Raw genomic sequence first — 21,817 nt, forward strand, 5'->3', positions numbered from 1 at the left:
GTTCAGAAAAATACAACGCCCCAGAAACCACACAGGCCATTAGGCACTGACCAATAAACAAACCTACTATGGCATCCACTATAGTACAGGAGATTGAGTTATTTATTTCCAGAGAACATTAAAACTTCCAAAACACTTACACAGATTTTTGCACAAAATTTAATCACAAGGTCCAAAGCGATTCCATAAAATGTACCTATAGACATCTTGGACCTTTACTGCTGTCTATGTAATGGAAAACTTTATGAGAATAAATTTCTGTTTATTGCTCATATATAAAGGGTTAACATCTCATGTAAGTCACAGGCGGGTGATAAATACAAAGACTGTAAATTGTAGATAGTAAAGACAAAAAATGGTACAGAGCCCAAGATAACTTAACGGGCTGCTACTATGGGTCCGTGCAGATTCACTTCAAAATACAATTATCTTGATTTAACAATGCCAGTTAGCTTGGTTTTCCTGCTGGCAGAACCAGGTATAGTAGAAATGAAGAGTAGCAAGGTGGTGGTCCTCCTACAGCAGAAGAAATGAATGGAGTAAAGGCAATGAGAAGACACAAGAAGGGCACGAGGGCAGCAACAGGGACAGAGAATGAAGGGAAAGAGAAGGGTGAGCATAAGAGAATTGTTCAAGCAGTGAAGCTTGAACAAAAATAAAAGGCTGGGAAACAACCACTGTTGATAAACACAATCAGATCAGATAATGTCTCAGAAGATCATAATGATCATAATTAATAAAATAAACATACCAGTTTTGAAACTCCATAATGGTCATTAAAGCTTACTACTAATCCTTTGTGAATGATTTAAAAGAATTACCTTGACAGAAAACATAAGTCTTATATTAAGTAGATGGATGAAAACCACAGCAGAATTAAAAATACTCTTCACTATTGTCTCTCATGAGGTGCACATAACAAAAAGGTAGCGCGTATAGAATGTCAATATAGATAAGTAAATCATTCTTGTATATTTACCAGTCCTCATCTTCTGGTATCTTGCTTAAGGGCGGGTTCAGGCAGTATATATGATAAGCCATATTACATTCATCACACAGGAGTTGCATGTGAGCATCCTGTTTTCCACCACACAAATAACATGAACAAAAACGGCACTCCTTATCTGGATCAGCCCTACAGTGCTTGCATTCAGGGCCACTTTTTCCTGTCAAAAACAAACAAAAACCACAAATGCCATGTATCTTAGAAAAGTGCGTTACTGTATCTACAGGAAAAAATTACTTCTGCACATTAACACTGCCCTCTTGAAAATGCTTTTATCTTACAATGAGGTATTTGACTATCTAGGCTAATAGGATTTCTTCTGCTGTATAAACAAGCAGGAAAGAAAACATCTAATCAGCAGCTTCTCTTATTTTCTCCCCACCCATTCCCAACACGCCACCTGCACACTCTCCCTACAGATGGAGCCTTTCACAATCTCCTGTTGGAGTCTACTTAAATATAGCCATGAGGAAATTCCAATGAGATAAATGGTTACAGTCAAGTGAGGATGAAACTACAATTTGGAACAGCTCTCTTCGCCTTAAATTAAATTTACAGTTGGACAGAACAATTAGTAGTCTGAGACCACAGAAAACCCCTAATCACCAGTTGTTTCACAGCAGCAGTATAGTTTACACACAAAGAAACACTAACTTCCTGTTTCAGTTCACTTGGAAATTTGGACCCATGAGCCCCACTATGAAACAAAACCATTGGCACTGGTTCCTCAATCAGGGCAAAAATGCTTTTATACATGAGAAAAACATTTAGTAGCCTAAGATAGAAATGAAAGAGGAGAGGGAAGAAACACTGAATACTTGTAGCAGAATTAACACTTACAGAAGAAATGTTTGAAATAAGGATTAGGTCCACAGAAATGAGAGACTTCAGAAGAGAACTTGATCACAGCCCAAAGAATTCCAACATTAAAAGTAAAAAAAATTTCATTTATATGTTCTGTGCAAAAGTCATCTAGAAATGCCATGGAACTGAATTTGAGCTTAAACTAGTCTAATGCAATAATTAACAGAGTCCTTCCAAACTTCCCTGGAAGTAGTATTTTATCTGAAAGAAGTAATTAGCTTTGAATCAGAAGACAAGGAAAACTTGAAAGACTGAGCATTCAGAGTTGGAAGTAGGAAGCTGGAGAATCTAGACACCAGAGATAATAGATTATTTTTCTTAAAGTTTAGAGTGGCCAGAAAATGTTCTTTCAAACACCATTCTGAAGGAAAAAATAACCACAAGTTATACAAGCTCAGAAACTGAAACAGCTGGAATACCAACACTTGGGACATATTTTCTTGTAAATTCATAGGCAAACTATCTGAGGAACTTCTGAAATGTTTGACAATGTCTACTCAAAAGCGCAACTGGCCTAGAAGGACAGTGTGATAAGGACAGACAAATTTATTCGTGTTATAATCTTTGCCAAAAATACCCAAGAGTCATTAGCCATATCAAAAAATAACACTTGCATTCTCTGGGACAAAACCTTACTTGAATATGTCCATGTGTCCTGGTTTCAGCTGGGATAGAGTTAACTGTCTTCCTAGTAGCTGGTACAGTGCTATGTTTTGAGTTCAGTATGCGAACATACTGAATGTTGATAACACTGATGTTTTCAGTTGTTGCTCAGTAGTGTTTAGACTATAGTCAAGGATTTTTCAGCTTCTCATGCCCAGCCAGCGAGAAAGCTGGAGGGGCACAAGAAGCTGGCACAGGACACAGCCAGGGCAGCTGACCCAAACTGGCCAACGGCGTATTCCATACCATGGGACTTCACGTCTAGTTTAGGAACTGGGGAGTGGGGGTGGGGAATCGCCGCTCGGGGACTGGCTGGGTGTTGGTTGGCAGGTGGTGAGCTATTGCACTGCGCATCATTTGTACATTCCAATCCTTTCATTACTACTGTTGTCATTTTATTACTATTATCACTATCATTATTAGTTTCTTCTTTTCTGTTCTATTAAACTGTTCTTATCTCAACCCACAAGTTTTACTTCTTTTCCCGATTTTCTCCCCCATCCCACTGGATGGGGGGGGAGTGAGTGAGCAGCTGCGTGGTGCTTAGTTGCTGGCTGGGGTTAAACCATGACACCGTGAAATCACAAGCAAGTTCATTAATAAGGAATTTGAAGAGCAGCCCCACTACAAAAATGAAAACAACCCCGCCAAACCCAAAGCACCCTACAGCCGTTTGGAGGCAGCATGAATATCAGATACTTCCACAGATGCCGAACAGACAGCATATTAGACAAAAAGAGAAGGGCACAAGCAACAAATAATATTTAAGAGAACACTGCCTGTTTCCATCAAAGCTTTAACCCTTAGGAAAACAGAGACATTTTTCATATTAAAAGGACTGCTGCCTTTCTGACACATTTTTAGGGGATATCAGAATTTGTCAAACCCCAAACATGGAGAACTACCCCAGGTTTCTTTGACTAGCGTGAAAGAGCAATATTCAAGAACAAGCTTCCATCTTCTCTCAGTTTTATTTTTTATTTTTCTTCATCATGAACCATTGTCTAAGTTGCTGCCTTCAGAACCTGTATAGCTTTACAGTTCCTTGTAAGTTAGTTTGCTTCAATAACATAAGGAATCAAAGTAAATATTTCTTTAAGGAGTTGATTCTTTAATAGACAGTGAGTTGGATCCCTGATGTATCCAGAAGAGTTCTGGGTACTTTTGCATTTTTCCTAAGTGTACTGAGAAGGAAAGAAATGGCTAAGGGTTTGCAGAAATCCCAGCCCCTTCTTGCTGAGAAAAAATTTGCCCTCCCAACTGAATAGACTTTACAGAAAATTTGATCCACATGGGTAAGATATCAGTGTAAAATCTCTGTGGAGAGAAAATCTAGACTGAAAATCTTCTAAGAAAGGGGGACTGGAATGTGAAGTGTTGTGCTGTATCTGCAGTCTTTCTGGAGGACCTTGAAGAATACTTTTATCTTCAAAGGTGGAAGCAACTAGACTTAAGAGAGAAAAGGGGATGAGTTTTGAGTAACAAAGAAGAGTTGAGGGCTGCTGATGTATTAGGAACCAACAGGGAAACACCTGTGAAATGCCTCAAAGGAATTAGGGCTTTTTCCTCTAAAAAGGTGACACGGTCAAGGCCCAACTGAAGTGTCTCAACTCCGATGCATGGAGCATGGGTAACAAACAGGCGGAACTGGAAGCAACTGAGGAGCTGGAAAGCTATGATCTAACCGCTATCACTAAAACTCGGTGGGACAAATCACATGACTGGAGCACTGCAATCAATGGCTATAAATTGTTCAGGAGGGACAGGGAAGGAAGGAGGGGCGGGCAATTTGCCCTCTATGGGCTGATTGCACAGAGCTGTCTTTGAAAAACAGTGATGAACAGGTTGAGAGCTTGTGGGTGAAAACTGGGGACCAAGCCAACAAAGGAAACCTCACGATTGGTGTTTATTCCAGCCACCCAGTCAAGGGGAGTCTGTTGAGGAGGTGTTCTTACTTCAACTGTAAGAAGCATCATGCTTGCAGGCTCTGATCCAGCTACAGGACTTCAGTCACTCTGGCATCGGGCAAGGAGTGCAGGAGACCAGCATTGCTGAGTAAGGACCTCCTGGTCAAACTGAAGCATAAGAAGGAAATGCACTGGCAGTGGAAGCAGGGACATGTATCCTGGGAAGAATACAGGGGTGCTGCCCAGTTATGTAGAGATGGGATCAGGAAAACTAAGGCACAGCTGGAGCTCAATTTGGCAAGGGATGCAAAGAATAATAAGAATGGCTTCTACAGGTATGTTGGTCACAAAAGGAAGATCAAAGAAAATGTACCTGTCCCCCATCCTCCTCTCTGCCCCCATAAATAAGACAGGAGAACTAGTGACAACCGACACGGAGAAGGCTGAGGTACTCATTTTGCCTCAGTTTTCACAACTCTCAAGTCCCTGAGCTTCAAGGCAGGGACTTGGGGAATGAAGTCCCTCCCACTGATCAGGTTTGAGACCGCCTGAGGAACTTGAACATACACAAATCCATGGGACCCAATGAAGTGCATCCTAGGGTACTGAGGGAATTGGTTGATGTAGTTGCTAAGCCACTCTCCATCATATCTGAGACATCATGGCAGTCAGGGAAAGTTCCCAGTGACTGGACAAAAAGGAATAATACACCCTGGTTTAAAAAGGGTAAAAAGGAGGACCCTGGGAATTACTGACCAGTCAGCGTCACCACAGTGCCCAGTAAGGTCACAGAACAGCAACTCCTGGAAGACATGCTGAAATATATGGAAGACAAGGAGGTGATTAAACACAGCCAACATGGCTTCATCAAGGACAAATCATGCTTGACTGATCTAGTAGCCTTCTACAATGGACTGAATGCATGAGTAGATAAGGGAAGAACTACAGATGTCATTTACCTGGACTTCTGTTAAGGCCTTTGATTTGGTCCCTCACAACGTTCTTCCTGCTAAATTGGAGATACAAGTTTGATGGATAAACTATTAGATGGATAAGAAATTGGTTGGATGGCAGCATCCAAAGAGTGGAGAGTCTGCATCCAATGACTCAATGCCCAAGTGTAAACCAGTAACAAGCAGTGTCCCTCAAGGGTCTGTACCAGGACCAATACTATTTAATACTTTCATCAGTGACATAGATAGTGGGATTAAGTGCACCCTCAACAAGCTTGTGGATGACAAAGCGGAGTGGTACAGTTGATACACCAGTAGGAAGGGATGTCATCCAGAGAGACCTTGACAGGCTTGAGAAGTGGTCCCATGTGAACATCATGAAGTTCAACAAGGCCAAGTGCAAGGACCTGCACAGGACAATCCCGAATCAGCACAGGCTGAGGGATTGAGAGCAGCCCTAGAGAGAGGACTTGGGGATACTGGTGGATGAAAATTGGATATGAGCTGGCAATGTGCACCTGCAGCTCAGAAAGCCAACCATACCCTGGGTTGCATAAAAAGAAGTGTGGCAAGCAGGTTGAGGTAAGGGATTCTCTCCCTGTACTCTGCTCTTGTGAGACCCTACCTGGAGTCCTGTGTCCAGTTCTGGGGTTGCCAGCACAAGGACATGGACCTGTTAGAGCAGGTCCAGAGAAGGGCCACAAAAATGATCAGGGTGATGGAACACCTCTCCTGTGAAGAAGACAGGCTGAGAAAGATGGATTTGTTCAGCCTGGAGAGGAAAAGGCTGCGGGGAGACCTTATTGTGGCCTTTCAATACTTAAAGGGGGCTTATAAGAAAGACAGGGAAAGACTTTTTACCAGGGCCTGTAGTGAGACGGAAAGGAGCAACAGTTTTAAATTGAAAGAGGGTAGATTTAGATTGAATACAAGGAAGAAATTTTTTATGATGAGGGTGGTGAGAAAGTTGGCCTCAAGAAAAAGAGCAGTTCAAAACGAGAAATAAGGCTAAATTGCCAGATCAATTAAGTTTTCAGGGTTATATTTTTAAAGATTATATTTCTGCATTACATTTTATTGATGAAGTTTTGTAAACAATACCCTGAAATGAATAAAAATGGGACCAGGAACAGAATGAAACAAAACCTACAGAGGTGCAAAGCTCTACACAGACAGCAATATGTGAGTAGTTTAAGCAAAGAGGTTTCAAATAAGGAAACAGCTGTCAAAACAGGGGGAAAAGGGCTGTAAGTGAAAATAAAGAACTTGACTTTGAAACAATAAAGGTGGTAATCAGTGTAGGAAGTACAGAATGGTGAGGCCACACCTCGAATACTATGTTCAGTTTTGGGCCTCTCACTACAAGAAAGACACTGAGGTGCTGCAGCATGTCCAGAGAAGGGAAACAAAGCTGGTGAAGGGTCTACAGCAAAAGTCTTATGAGAAGTGGCTGAGGGAACCGGGGTTGTTTAGTCTGGAGAAAAGGAGACTCAGGGGAGACCTTATAGCTCTGTACAACTACCTGAAAGGAGGCAGTAGCAAGGTGGGTGTTGGTCTCTTCTACCAAGTAACAAGCGATAGGTCAAGAAGAAACGGCCTCAAGTTGTGCCAGGGGGAGTTTAGATTGGATATTAGGAAAAATTTATTCACTAAAGGGTTATCAAGCATTGGAACACTCTGCCCAGGGAAGTGGTTGAGTCACCATCCCTGGAGGTATTTAAAAGATGTGGTGCGTAGGGACATGGTTTAGTGGTGGACTTGCAGTGTTAGGTTTCTGTTTGGACTTGATCTTAAGGATGTTTTCCAACCTAAATGATTCTATGATAAATAAACACTCACGTCAGATCAAATGGTGCCACTCTAGACAATTTTGTATAGTCAGTAATATAGTAATCATTCATTTCCTTAACACACACGATTCTAAAAATTAATTCACTACACAGTAGCTGCAGGTAAGAACTAAATGAACTGTAATAATTTTATATGCCCTTTATAAAGTTTAATAAACAATTAGACTTGCAAAATCAGTAGGTATGTAAATGCAAAACAGTATCTGTAGATTTTTAAATTTCTCATACTACAATTCTTTTAAATAAAAACATGTTTTAAGATACTGCAAAACACCTTTAATATCACCAAGAATAAACAAACAGAATGGATGGTTAATTTTTTTTTTGAGTAATCTGAGGAAACTAAATCACAAAAAATGAAAAATTGTGAGAAGTGCATTTACAGAAATTCACTTTTTTACTTTTAAGAATACCATAGCAAATGTTATTTGCTCCTCTGAAAAACTGATTTTTTAGATGATGGCAAATAAACAGACTAGTTCTTGCGCACTGAGAGCTACATAGAAAGGTTCTGAAAAATTGCCTTGGAGTCAGGAGTCTAATATATAATAATATCTAACACCTATTAGTAGAGCTACAGTCCAACCTTTCAGTGTTGCTATCACAAACACTTATCACTCCTAACTTTAATATATTTTTAGACTTAGGATAAAATTTCACACTACTTTTTAGATAAGCTGCCTGTAACTCCTTCTTGTGGTTGTGGGGAGGATGAGGAGGCATGACATACTTATTTTTTTAGAAGGTCATGCAGAGTCAAATAATAATCCAAATGTTAATTATCTCTTTTTTTTCATGGTACAAGAAGCTTTGGCACAAAGTTCCTTATCTTTTATTTTTAATTCTGACATAATGACAGGGTTAAAGTGCATCCTTACAGACTGATTCTATCTTTGGCATTTATTAATTTATTAAAAGTTTAAATGACATGTCAATTGCAATAGCAGTTTTGGTGACCTGGACACCTGTCTAGGAACTTAACTGAGACTATTAATTAATTCTGCACAGTTCATTTAGAATGTTATAAGCTGTTCATCTTTTTCCCTGCTTATGACTGATAGCAGTAAGCTGTTACCAGTTTCCGAATATGTCAAGTAACAGAGCCACCTTACGGTAAATATAATTTTAGAACAGAAATCTAAAAAGGATTCTATGTTATTACTTTCCTGAACACACAAAAAAATTATTACCTCTGTATGCTGATCCTTCTATTTTTTTTAAAGAAGCATCATTCAATTTGTACTTCTATTCAAATAATAATTAAAAAAAGCATACTTTTGAAATCTCCATCCCCAAATGTCAATGGATAGGCTCCCGGCTTTTCAATCTTGTACATTTCCTCTATAAAAAGGATTTTACAATCATTTATTGTGTCTTCTGGGCCTCTGAAAAACAAAAACAATAAAAAGCATATTCAACGTAGTTCCTCAGACCTAGAATCTGTACTTTATGGATCCTAAGCAATGAGATAAAGATAACTAGCACCTTTTTTTCTTTACTGATAGGATACTTTACTTCAATTTACACTCAAAATTCTGTCTAGTACTGTAACTTCTACGAAAACAAAACACATACTTAAAACTCACATAAATAAAAGACTACTCCATTACCCTCAGACTACCTGGCAGCTGAGTATGTCCTTACTGACAGCCATCCATAACTTTGCAATTCTACTTGTAAAACCTCAAAATGTTGTGGTTTTTTTTTGGCTGAACACAGCAGATCAGGCAAAATCATATCCTCTCAGATACAGCATATCAACCATTACTATAGAAGTACAGTGTCAGAAATGAACCAAAACCATGACTTATAAGACACAATAACAGACACTACGTGGAACCCACAGAGTAAGAAAAGCAACAGAAATCTTCAAAAGCCCTTCTATGACTTCTAAGTGCTTTGGAAACCTAAACCCCATCCTGCAAAGACATGTACAATACTGAATTATCTACTGTGAGTAGTTCTGTTAATGTCAGGTTTCAGTGCAAAATCTGTTCATTTTATCTTGGTGATGAGTAACAAATACCCCATGACTCCACAACACTGATGCTGAAAGATGTCTAGAGAAGAATTAGGAAATATTAAATGTAGAATAAATGTTTTCACCTCCTCTTATTATAATCTCTTTGTATTTACTAAAATTCTAATTCAAATGTAAATGTATCTTGGACAAAAAGTCCATAAAAACACCAACAGTTTTAAAACACTCTTTTTTCTCCCCTCCTCAGGAGGATACTGTGCCTTCTTCAATTACCTGTTCTCCCACCATTTTCAATTTACTACGTAATCTAGAACTAAGCAGAAATTTTCAGTATAACCTGTATTGGAAGTATTAATTACTGAACATAGTCTCACTGATTTCATTGAGTCACATGTGTCATTACTGATTTCAGAATTGAGCAGTTTGACATGAGAGAAAGGAATTTACTAGCTGGAGAGCTCTGTTTCTTGCAGGGTGAGACCCAGCCATTAAAAAAAAAAAAATCTGAAGGAGATTTGGGTTTATTGAACTACCTTCCTCTTCAAAAGTTCATCTAACTCTGTTGCACTGCTTAGTCTGTTTTGGTTCTAGAAAAACACTTCAAAATCTGAAGCCACACAGGCAACTAATGAATACAGACCACAAATACCATAGCTTGAATTATTAAGATTATAAAGTTCAACATTTTAGGAAGACTGTGATGTTTGTGGTTAAAATGTCCAGTAAGCATCCTGCAACACAAGAAATAAAATAGATATTTTTCTTCTTTCCTATATAGACATTAGATGTACTGGACATAGTAGAGAAGTAGTAGCACACAGTCAGCCTAATTCCACATTAGGAAAGAGTGAAGATTAAATAGTTTTTTGAAGGCTTTATTATGAATGAAAAAACAAACTATTGTATTGGTTACTGTTCAGTATTTGAAGGAGGTTGCGTGAGGTTCTGCTAAGCAAAGCTGAAGTGCACTGCACCACTACAAGTGTTTCTTCAGAAGCAGGGAAATAATGAAAATTAGTAACTGTAAAGATAATGATTAGATATTGCCACACTGGAGACTTATTTTCCAGGTGAAAACCACCCGTAAGTTAAAAGGCTATGTTTCTTTCAAATATTTAGTGTAGAAAGGCCTGAGAATATGTCTGAAGCAGGTGGACAAGTCTTCTAAGCCCTATTTGTAGGATATCTGGAAGAAAAAAATCACAAAGGTGACTTGACAATCCTTTTGAAGAAAGTCATCTAAGTCACATATCCCTATAAAAAGGTCTAGGCTGCAAAACTAAATCAAACTATAGACAAGCAGGGAAGCAAGTTATTAGGTCCATATTAAATAAGGATTACTGCAATAACAGAACACTTCCAGAAACACCAGGCTTCAGTGTGTGAACTGTTGCTCCCCGCTCTACCTCTTTGTCTGCTCCCACCACTTCCTTTGTGCTGACTCCAATTCTTGGATGTTGCCACATGCTGACTTACCTAAGGCAGAAAAAAACTAAGCCAGGAAAAAAAACACAGGCAACAAAATACGTTTTGGTGGCCCTGAGCACTCCAGTGTTTAGGTCTCCATGGAGTGGTGTTGAGAGGACTCTGATAGTGTCTTGATTCACTGTAATTGTCTTTTAAGTGTACCAACAGCTGTTTACTTTGGCACCTGTATTTATTGTTACCCTTTTTCTTCTTCGTAGTTTTTGGAGGGAGAACATTCCCCATTGTTGCTCTTATGCATAAACAGCAAATGCTAACAAATTTCAAAGATGTGAGATATTTCAGCAGAACATACAAATGCTATATCAATGCAAATACATCCATCAGATAGAGAACAGTTCATTTTCCTGACCAGGAAAATAATGTATTTAAGATAATCTTCATTTTCACCCTAGGAGGCATTACTTAAAAGCAGTTCTGGCCATTGTGGGTAACACCTCTCAGATTTATTCAGGTTTCTATACAGTGTCATGAACACAGAAGTCTTGATTTTCTGCACCTCAGTCTGGATGAGACCGCATGGTCCAACCACCCACACTAGAAAGGTGGACATCAGCTTCAGCTACCACAAAGTATTCCTCTGACAACACAAGGTTATGGAAACACTTCCAGTCTGTGAATGGATACAGCATCTAAATTCCTCCAGCTGTTACCAAATCTGCAGCTCTACTTAAGGCACAATTTCCAGGTTTGGTTTAAAGTGAACTATTTAACTAGAAAATTGTGCTGAAACACATAGAAGAGCACGCCCAAGAAAAACTACCCCTCTAAAAGGACTGTGGGTGCCAGTACACCTCTGCAGGGAAGATGAGAGTGGAAGCTTCTCTCTTCTGCAGCAGCATCCAGAATTAAATTATCTATAACACATACCCATTAATTCACAGTCATAAAAGCACTATACATTCAAATATAGAAAGGACAAATTGTGAACATAATCCCTGGCAGGAAAACCAAATTAACAAATACAGACTGAACATCAAGTTTTCTCTGCTTATTTTCTGTACCTTGAAGAGTCTTTTCTTACCTGCCCTCTACTTTCTGTTAGTCCTAGATTATTTAAAATTCAAACCAAATCTCCTGACACTCTTTAATGCTATAAATCTAGTTACATTAAGACCTTCCTTAGCTATCCCACTGCTTGCCTGCCTATCCAGCTTGATTGTTCTAGGACTTATTTCTAACATAACTCAAAGTAGTGAATGTATTTTAAAACCAAAATATAGAATTATGCTTTCTTTCACCTAAGTAACATGAAATTCTATATTCATATAAAAAATGTGTATTGGTTTGTATATCTGTATGCTTACAAAGCAAAAGATAAAAAATAAACATGCACAATTTAAAATTTAAGCAAATCTGTACAGAAAAGTCAAAATACTCATAAATTTGAATATGTTGGATATTAGTAAGCATACAACTACATGTGCATCTACAGAAGATTTAAAGCATAATTTATTAATTAAGTTAAAACCTTGTCAAGAAACAATAGTGACAGTCTCAATGTAGCAGCTACAAACATGATTTTACCCATGTCATGGCATACAGACATATTCTCAAATTTCAGTACACTTCAGATAAATTTCAGTGTATTTGCAGAGTGGGTTTTTTCCCCAATTTTTGCATCTTGCAAATCTTCAGTGTGTGTGTAGTCTAAGTACACTGTGCCTATTATGAGCAAAACTGCATCTAGGAAAAACTTGCAACATCTCCTCCCTTCTCTCTACACTGCCTTATTGTTTAGAGCTGTTTTACTTTAATTTACCCTCTTTTATACTGCATTTTCCCCAGAAATTTAGGAAGTAGTTGTTTAAAAAAACCAGAACTTTTCATCACATGTAATTTCTGCATACAGTCTTTAGACAAGAGGGAAGGTGGCAAAACACCATAAAGCTGTACTCACAAAACCACAGACACTTGTGTTACTGCTATCCATACCTTTGAGAAACAAGCCAAACCTGAGCTCAGTAGAATATTTATTAGGAGTAAATTCCACTGGTGCCAATTTACACTACAAAAATTACTTTTAACTACAATGATTATCACATTGTTTTCTTGGAAGATACCATGCAAAGATTTGCAAGTTGGTTCAATGATGTTAGCATTCTAAAAGGCACCACAGCAAAAAGGTTTTGTGAAGTATGCAGAAGCATGTATTTTTATCATCAACTTTATAACAAAAAGTCACTTGTATATTATCTCAACCTCAAAGTGTTAAAGCACAACATACTTTTTTTTTATTTAATTAGTTAAATAAAACAACTCCTCTTATTAATACTAGAAAACACAGAACTCTCAAAATAAAAAAAAATAAATTCAGTTGCATGGAGGTAACAATTGGTAGAAGCATGTTTTTCTCTCATAGCAGTGCAATCCTACTGACATAAGCAATACTATTCCCACATCTAGATGGAGCTGATAAAATAGACGGAATTCATAATTTCTGTATCACATGTTAGGTCACAGTAGACATCCCTTCTCTTTCGGGCGTCTCCTATTTTTCCTTTGGGATAAGGGCACTCAAAGTAGCTTTCAGACTAAGTTTTTCCTAAAAGATATCCAGTATGTGAATCAAAGAAAACCTTTTATTTTCTGCTATCAGTTACATAAGGAGCAAGAAAATACTATCAAATGTCTTTACAAAGCTGGTATGTTCCAACAAATGCCACAGCTGCATATCCGGAACTACAGGGGAAGATCAAATACCATTGTGACAAATGATGGCTAATAATAAATGGTTAAGCCTTACCAAAGCTAAAAATTTCTGCTCAGCTAGTTGCTCTTAGACTAATTCTTCTGCCACATTACACATACCATAGCTTTAATAATGATCAGGCTACACATTGTTTGTCTTAAAAATTATGGTTATCTACAAAGTTGTGGTTATATTACCCTGTCAAATATACTCAAGAAATATAACTTTTCTTCATTTCTTCACCTTACCACACCAAAAATGAGATTAGAAAAAAATCAAATTATACATTAAACATAGTAAGTGGGACTGCATTTGTATTTCACATATGTAAGTACACTAAACTGTTTAAAGAAAGTAAATCCCAAAACAGAGCCCGACCTTTCAATACAACAGAATTCCTAATACAAGCTTTCCTTTTAGATAAGTCAGCCATAGCTAGATAGAAACCTTCAACTGAACATTCTTATATCTGTACTTTTGTCCCCTCACACTTCTTTTTCTTAAACCTTCAGGCTGCAAAGCACTCTATTAGACATACATAATCACAGCTGACTAAAAGTATGAAACTGGGCATTATCCTGGATATTTCAAAGGTCAACTTTCAAGAAAATAAAAGCTGCTAGATGACAATTGCCACACTGTGAAAACCCTATCAGTTCTTACAGTCTGAGAGATTCAGTTACAATGATCAGATCTCTGTACGGAATTTTCTGGTTTTTTCACTTTACCATATTGAAATAAGAAGAAAAATATTTCAACATGTACTAAGAGTTAAAATACAATGCTGAATAAAAACAGGGGGGAAATTACTATTAAAAAAATACACACAAAGGTTATATTGACCCAAAGAATTGTAAGGAAAAGCATCTAATGACAATTTATCTTTAGCCCCCCCTAGGAACAAAACCTTACTCACACCAAGTCATGTTTACCACAGACAAATAATCCATTTGTCAGCTTCTATGGTTACTGTCACAGGGTATTGTCCAGGTCAGCAAAGAAATCACTACAATCATAATAAAACCTAACAGGATATAATTGGCTATGGTCTACAGATGTATGAATTCAGTTAATAAACAATATAAAAATCAGGACCAGATTTACTACCACTTTCAGCATCTATCTTTTCATATGCACTTTGTTTACATTCCATTTATGATCAATCAGCTTCTATTCTGCTTTAGCAAAGCTTTCAACCAGCAGCTCTTTATTTTCCCCCACATCATCAAACAACAGTTGGATATTTCTCCAAAAATACACAAAAAATCTTTTCAATATTACCATTCAAAATGCTTGTTGGAACTTTTACTATCATCCCCTTAGAAGCAGTTGAGCCACTAGAGTTCACGTCTAGTGTATGTATCAAGAGCATTTCATTGCATCTTTACACTTGGTACTTTTACATTTAACAACTTCATGAACTTGTATCCTGACTTACTCAATATACACTTTATTAAGGGAGGTCTGTTTCAAAAACACTTTTCTTTGCCTTTGAAACACGAGAAACTCCGTTCCTGAACTGAGCTCGTGAACAATTGTTTATCAACTTTTATTATAAAAACATTAAATTACAAATATGTTAAAATCACTAGGCTAGAGAATTAATTATGTGCTGTTGTAACAAATTATCTCTACAGAAATCTACTCTTGAAAAACAGAATTATGTTGTGACATTCACGTCAATATATTCAAAGTCACTATCACCCAAAAGAAATGTTCTGAAGTTAAAGCAAGTATGGGTAACAGCATGCATATTTCAAAAGATGTTAAAAGGAAAACATCTCAATCTGATATAAAATACTGCAACATGAAAATTACTACTGGTTGCTTTACATTTAAACATGAACTATAACTTAGGCTAAACTGTAGTTTCAACAAACTGCAAACACACATTGTCTACACAGAATGAAACAAAGGCTAAAACACACCCATAAAACAATTACAACCCTCACCAAACATGACTGGAGATTTGATTTTTAACAGGCTTGTTTTAAAGGCAAATTACAAACTCTTCCCACATGATGATAGCATATTACATTGATAATTTGACCAAATCCAGCTAGGTTGCACTGAATTTACATAGAGGTTCTTTTGTGTTGTATGGAAGCAGAAAAACAGACAATATTTTCAAGATTTTTTCAGAATATTCCACACCCATTTGGTTTATCATGAAAATACAAAAGCAGCTACAAAATGGGACAGTATTAGCTGTGTTTTTAATTGAGCTTTATTTATTTTTATTACACAAGCCACTATAATGACAAAGACATGAGACAAATTTTCAACTATGCAAAGATTTTATTACTACATATATAGTGCTAAGAGTAAAAAAAATAAATTAACCCCCCTCCTATTTCCCAGGATATGTTGAACACCTTACTATCAAAAATGTCTTAATCTAATACGAATTGTTAAAGCCTTTAAAAACAAAAAAAAGGAAACAAAACACACACACACACACACAACTCCCAAAACTACAAATTCACATTGTGGATACACACACAAGCCAGCAAGGATATTACTTTTTTAAACCTCAGTGGTAGGTGTAATGCTTGATGCATTTACAAAGCAATGCATTATAGTTCATGGTGCCAGACTGGAAGCAGAGATTTAGATGCAGGGACTATCCTTTTTTCCTTAGCCTGGGATCTGTAAAGGAGATGAACATTAGAAGAGCAAGCATAAATTTCAAACCTGGGAAATGGGGAAAGCACTGGCCTGAGAGATTACCAAGTCACACTATCAGATCCTAATAATCAATCTCCATAGTGGCTCAGGAGCATGACTCTGCCCTGTGCCATGAAGTCCACTGAGGAGGCAGAGTAAAAGGCAGGGAGCAAATGAAGACTGATTCTTCCAACCCACCCACCCACCCAGCAGGGTCAGCACTGGAGACTGGCCAGTGGCCGGCCGTGCAGCACCTGTGGACCTGTCCATGGTACTTCAGGGTGTAGGGTTAATTATATGGAACTTAGTTACTGGGCCAGAAAGTAGCTCATGGTCACAAGTGCCTTCCAGAAGCATTTAGAAGGCCTTGAACAGAATAAACAAGAAGATAGAAAAAGAAAGATCCCAATTAGAAAAACACAGGTGCGCATTCCATGATAAAGGGAACTTGGCACAAACAACCTCAATTCAGGGGCTTATCTTGGCCAATTGGACTGAGACAAGTTTCGCATGCTCTAGTTAATATAGCCAATTATGTCCTATGTTTATGTGCGTGTACAGAGTGAGTATAACTAACTGTATCTTATATTTATACGCGTGGACAGTATCGATATAACCAATCACATTTTATGTTTGTGCGCGTGGACACCAAATGCTTGCATGCAGTAGCCAATCAAAGCTTCTAAGCAACTTAGAGAATTGTGTAAGAATGATCAGCTAGGCTCAATAAACTGGTGACTTTAATCATCATATTGGTGTTCTATTGTCCAGACCCTGCATGGAAGAACCCTAAACCCTACATCAGGGAAGCTACCAGCTCGAACAGGGGAGGGGGCATGACCTGCAATGACTGACTACAACTGTTCCCTTCTTGAACTTGGTTAAGCTTGTGGCTGGCACTATCGCCATGCTAAATGGGGATCCAGTTTCCAAATCCAGGCTCGAACATGCAGATGTTAACTCCTGCTTGACCTAAGGTCACCAAAGAACCAGGTAAAAAGAGCTCGTTGAAGACCCACAAAGATGGAACCCCAAAGGCTTCCTTCATATGTGAAAAACAAAGCTACAGGAGCTGTGTTCAGCATCACAGGGCATCACCTAAGCTCAGCCCACTTCTCTATGTATTTGTGGACTGAACTGCAAGACTCGTAACAATTCAAAGCATCTGCTCCAGACGTCATTCCAGGGGTCTGGACTAGTCAATAAGCTCTTTTACGCTAGGAAGTGGCAGAGCTACAAACAGGTGATTCTTACTAGAAAACATTAAATCTTCTATCCAGATTTTACATCAAGTTACAATTCTGACAGAAGATGCAGCACACACTCATCATGAGCTTAACCACAGTTATAGGAGACCAGTCTGTGTACCTAGCTGGACTAAGTGAGAATGTCAATTCAAAAACAAAGACATGAGAAGGAGTAGCTCCCTTCAGAACAAAAACAGGGATACTGTCAGGATGGAAAGACCTTCCAGAAAACAAACAACTGCAAAGAATAATCTTGAAAACACAGAAACATGATAAGTATGCCGTACAATAATGAAAATAATACTAAGTTAATAAATAAATAATGTGCTTTAAAACCAACAACAACAAAAAAAAAACCAAGAAAGAAAAAGATCTGATGGTATCCACCATAAAATAGTAAACACAAAGTCATTTCCCATAGAATGTTTCATACAGAACCAAAGGCAAATGAGGATTGATCTCAAACAAGGCCAAAACCACATCTCTAGCCAAGAAAGTTAGCAATGAATGGATTATCAAAGCTTGAATGTACATGACAGCATTACTTTTTCATTAAAGCTTAGCATCCAGGGATGCTCCTGCTCAGAACAGGATGAATCTCATCTCACCAACAATTCCTGAAAGTCAGAAACTACACAGTGACCTACAGAGCAAAAAACTCCTAATTAATTTGGCATTTAGAAGGCAGCTGCTTATTTTGAAATGTCTTCATTCTTCATATTGCCCAATTCTCTTCAGAAAAATTACATCAAATACGTGTGCCACGATGTCCAATTTCACCAGTACAGGATATTAAATGCTCCATTTAAGTGCCCAATGGCTATTGCATAATGGTAATACAGCCTTTCTACACCTTATGTGTATGTTTGGAATCTGTGATGATGCCATTATTATTCATTGTTATGTAGATATATACAAATGTTCATAGACTTTTGGGTAACACTGCTGGGAGACATTCCTCAACAGACAAGTGAGGAAACTGTGGATAGGGTAGGCAAGCAAAGGGCTTGGGGTGATCAGAAGAGAAGGAACATAGCAATCAAAAAAAAAAAAAAAAGAAAAAAAGGCAGAAGTGCAACCACTTGAAGGGTAAGCATGTAAAGAAGGAAGTGCCAACCGAGGAGCCTTACAGGGAAAGGTCTCATGCCCAGCACACTTTGGTGCCTCCCTGAAACACCTATACACTAATGCATACAGCATGAGGAATTACAGAAGTCTGTGTAATTACTGTGGGTCCACAACCTCACCGGAATCATAGAGACATGGTGGCATAGCTCACAACTGGAGTGCTGTGACAAATGGTTATTGATTGGCTCTTCAGGACGGACAGGCTAGAAAGGCAAGGAGAGGGAGTTGCCCCTTATGTGAGGACAGGGCAGGAGCCAGTCAAGAGCTTACAGGTCAAGATTAGCAGACAGAACAGGGGTGATACTGTAGTAGGTGCCTACTATAGACCTCCTAATCAGGGATAAGTATAGGAGGCCTTCTTTAGACAACTGGAAGAAGTTTCATGTTTACAGGCCCTGGTTCTCACAGGGAACCTGAAGCACCCTGGTATCTGCTGGAAGGCCAACAGAGCACAACACAATCTAGGAAATTTCTGGAGTGCGATGATAAAATTCCTGACACAGGTGATCAAGGAAAGTATTGCTAGACACAATACTTGCAAACTAGGAAAAACTGGTCATGGGACATGAAAATCAGGGCAGTTGGCTGCAATGATGATGAAATTATGAAATTCAGGATCCTCAGAGGAGGGAGCAAGGTAAAAAGCAAGACAACCCTGGATTTCAGGACAGGAGACTGTACTCTCTTCAGAGAAGTTGGAATTGGAATTGGAAAAATCCCACAGGATACAACCCTGGATAGCAGAAGGGCCCAGCAGAGCTGGGTGATATTTAAGAACCACTTCTTCCAAGCTCAAGAAAGATCTATTGCCATGTGCAGGAAATCAAAAGCAGCAGGAAGGCTGCATGGATTAGCAAGGAGCTCCCAGACTAAACTCAAGACATAAGAAGGAAGTGTGTAAGAGGTGGAAGCAGGGGCAGGTGACCAGGGGCAGTAGAATTCCTGTCCAATTGTGTGGATACAGAGTTGGGAAAGCCACGGTCTACCTTGATTTGAATCTGGCAAGATATGTGAAGGGCAACAAGGAAGGATTCTGCCACTATAAAAACAGGAAAGGAAACCAGAGAAAATGTGGGTCCACTGCTAAATATAGCAGGGCCCCTGATGATAATTAATAAACACAGAAAAGGACAAGGTACTTAGCACCTTCTTTGCCTCAGTGTTTACTGGTAAGACCAATGTTCAGGAATCCTAGTCCCCTGAGAGCAGAGGGAATGCCTGGAGCAAAGAAGACAACCTCAGTGGAGGAGGATTAGGTTATGGAGCACTTTAACTGTACATATGTAAGTCTATAAGGCCTAACAACTTGTACCCATGAGGGCTGAGGGAGTTGCCTGACATCTGGACAAGGCTACTATTAGTCATCTTTGAAAGGTAATGACAACTGAGTCACCCCCCTAAGAACTGGAAGGGAACAAACGTCACTCCTATCTTCAGGAAGGAAGATCTGCTGACAGACTGGTCAGCCTCAACTCAATCCGTGGGAAGGTGATGGAGCAAATAATCCTGGAACTATTTTCCAGATATGAGGACAAGAAAGTGATCAGGAATTATGATCATAGACCTTCAAAGGGTAAAATCACGCTTAACCACCCTGACAGTCTTCCACAATGAGGTGACCTGCTTGGACGATGACAGAAGAGCAGGAGATGTTCACATGCACTTTAGTAAGGCTTCTGATACTGTCTTCCATAACATCCTCACATATAAGCTTACAAAGTATGGGTTAGGTAAGTGCACAGAAAGGAGGACTGAAAACTGGCTGAATCCACAAGATTATGACCAATGGCACAAAGTCTAGTTGGAGGCAAGTCTGTAGCACACCAGGGGTTGACCCTGGGGCCAGTACTAACAATCTCATGAGTGAGCTGAAATGATGGGAACAGAGTGGACTCTCAGCAAGTTCACAGATGATACAAAATCACAAGTAGCCACCAATATCAGATGCATGTGCCACCCTTCAGAGTGACCTGGACAGTGGGGCAGAGAACACATTCATTATGTTCAACAAAGAGAAACGCAAAGTCGTCCACATAGGGAGCATGCACCAGTACATGCTGGGTGCCAGCTGGCTGGAGAGCAGCTTGGTAGAGAAAGACCTTGAGGTACATATAAACAACAAGCTGACCATAAACCAGCAATGTGCCTTTGTAAGCAAAGAAGGTCAACAGCCTCCTGAACTGCATCAAGAGCAGCATTGCCAGAAGGTAGAGGGAAGGTTAAACATTCCTCAGGCTAACTACTCAGCACTGGTGAGGCCAGGTGTGGCATCCCCAGGGTAAGACAGACATGGGCTTACAGGAGTGGTTAAGGGACTGGAACATCTTTGATATGGAAGTGCTAAGCCTGGAGAAGAGAGCTCTTATCCTTGTGTATAAACAGGGTGCCAGACTCCCCTCACTAGTGTCTACTGCGAGGACAAGAGGTAAGCAGGCCCAAAGAGAAACACATTAAATTCCCCCTGACTGCACAAAATACCTTTTTACAGTGATTGTCCAGAGAAGTTGAGTCTCCACCCATAAAGATATCCAAAACCCAAATGGACATAGTCCCAAGCAATCTGCTCTAGCTGACCCTGCTTAAGCACTCTCAAGAGCTCCTTTCTATCTTCAATGACTCTCTTAGACATATACATGTAGTTCAACACCACTCCTTTTTTATTTATTTTCATAATGCTTTTCCTAATATTGTGCTCACCACCAATTTTCTTTTCCCCACACTCTTTGCCTTTTTGCACTTGAGTTTGTTTTCTTCTGTTCCTTCCTCTTCTGTTTGGAATTACTTCCCCCAGTGGGAACAACTAAGCTTCAAAACACTTCTAAAAGTCACCCTCTAGAAAGCAAGTCAAAAGACTCTGTGGTTCCAAGTCTGCATGTTTATTAGAGAAAGGGTAGTGTTACAAATACTGAAGATATAGTTTATGTTCTAGGAAAACAAACAAAAACCTCAAGATCCAAGTCAACCCATTCTTTACCCTCAAAAGATACTTTTAACTTATGGTAATTACGAAATGGTTACGAAACCCAAAAGATTCCAAATTTTAACACTTGGTACTTACGCTTTTTTTTGTTAAAGCAATTAATGCTTTAACACGTAACAATTAAGTAATTTAAAAGTCAAGCTACTGAATGCAATCCAAAGAAGCAATTTTCTCCCCCTCTCTTGTCACAATTTATGTCCACCATCTCCAGTCTGCCTGCCATGTACCACTGTACATTCACTCTAGTTTATGTATCTCTTTTGTGTGTGTGTGTGGGGGGGGGGGGGGGGGGGGGAATATTTGGGTGTGGGTGGAATCTAGTATTCTTGATGCAGTCTAATTAGTGCTTAGTAAAGGGGAATAAATCACTTTCCCCAGTCTTCTGCTTATACTC

General features: G+C 38.9%; 1 protein-coding gene across 3 annotated transcripts in view; it reads right to left on the reverse strand.

Moving 5' to 3' along the window:
- UHRF2 (ubiquitin like with PHD and ring finger domains 2) overlaps positions 1-21,817 on the reverse strand; it is a 93,958-nt gene that overhangs the window by 27,731 nt on the left and 44,410 nt on the right. For all 3 annotated transcript variants that reach the window (XM_049794304.1, XM_049794303.1, XM_049794305.1), the window contains exons 5-6: positions 8,519-8,628; positions 980-1,166 (exon numbers count right to left, since the gene is read on the reverse strand). In XM_049794304.1, the coding sequence (XP_049650261.1) occupies positions 980-1,166; positions 8,519-8,628 (297 nt within the window). The remainder of the gene's footprint in view (positions 1-979; positions 1,167-8,518; positions 8,629-21,817) is intronic.

Source organism: Accipiter gentilis, chromosome Z, assembly GCF_929443795.1.
Source record: "Accipiter gentilis chromosome Z, bAccGen1.1, whole genome shotgun sequence".
Taxonomy (NCBI): domain Eukaryota; kingdom Metazoa; phylum Chordata; class Aves; order Accipitriformes; family Accipitridae; genus Astur; species Astur gentilis.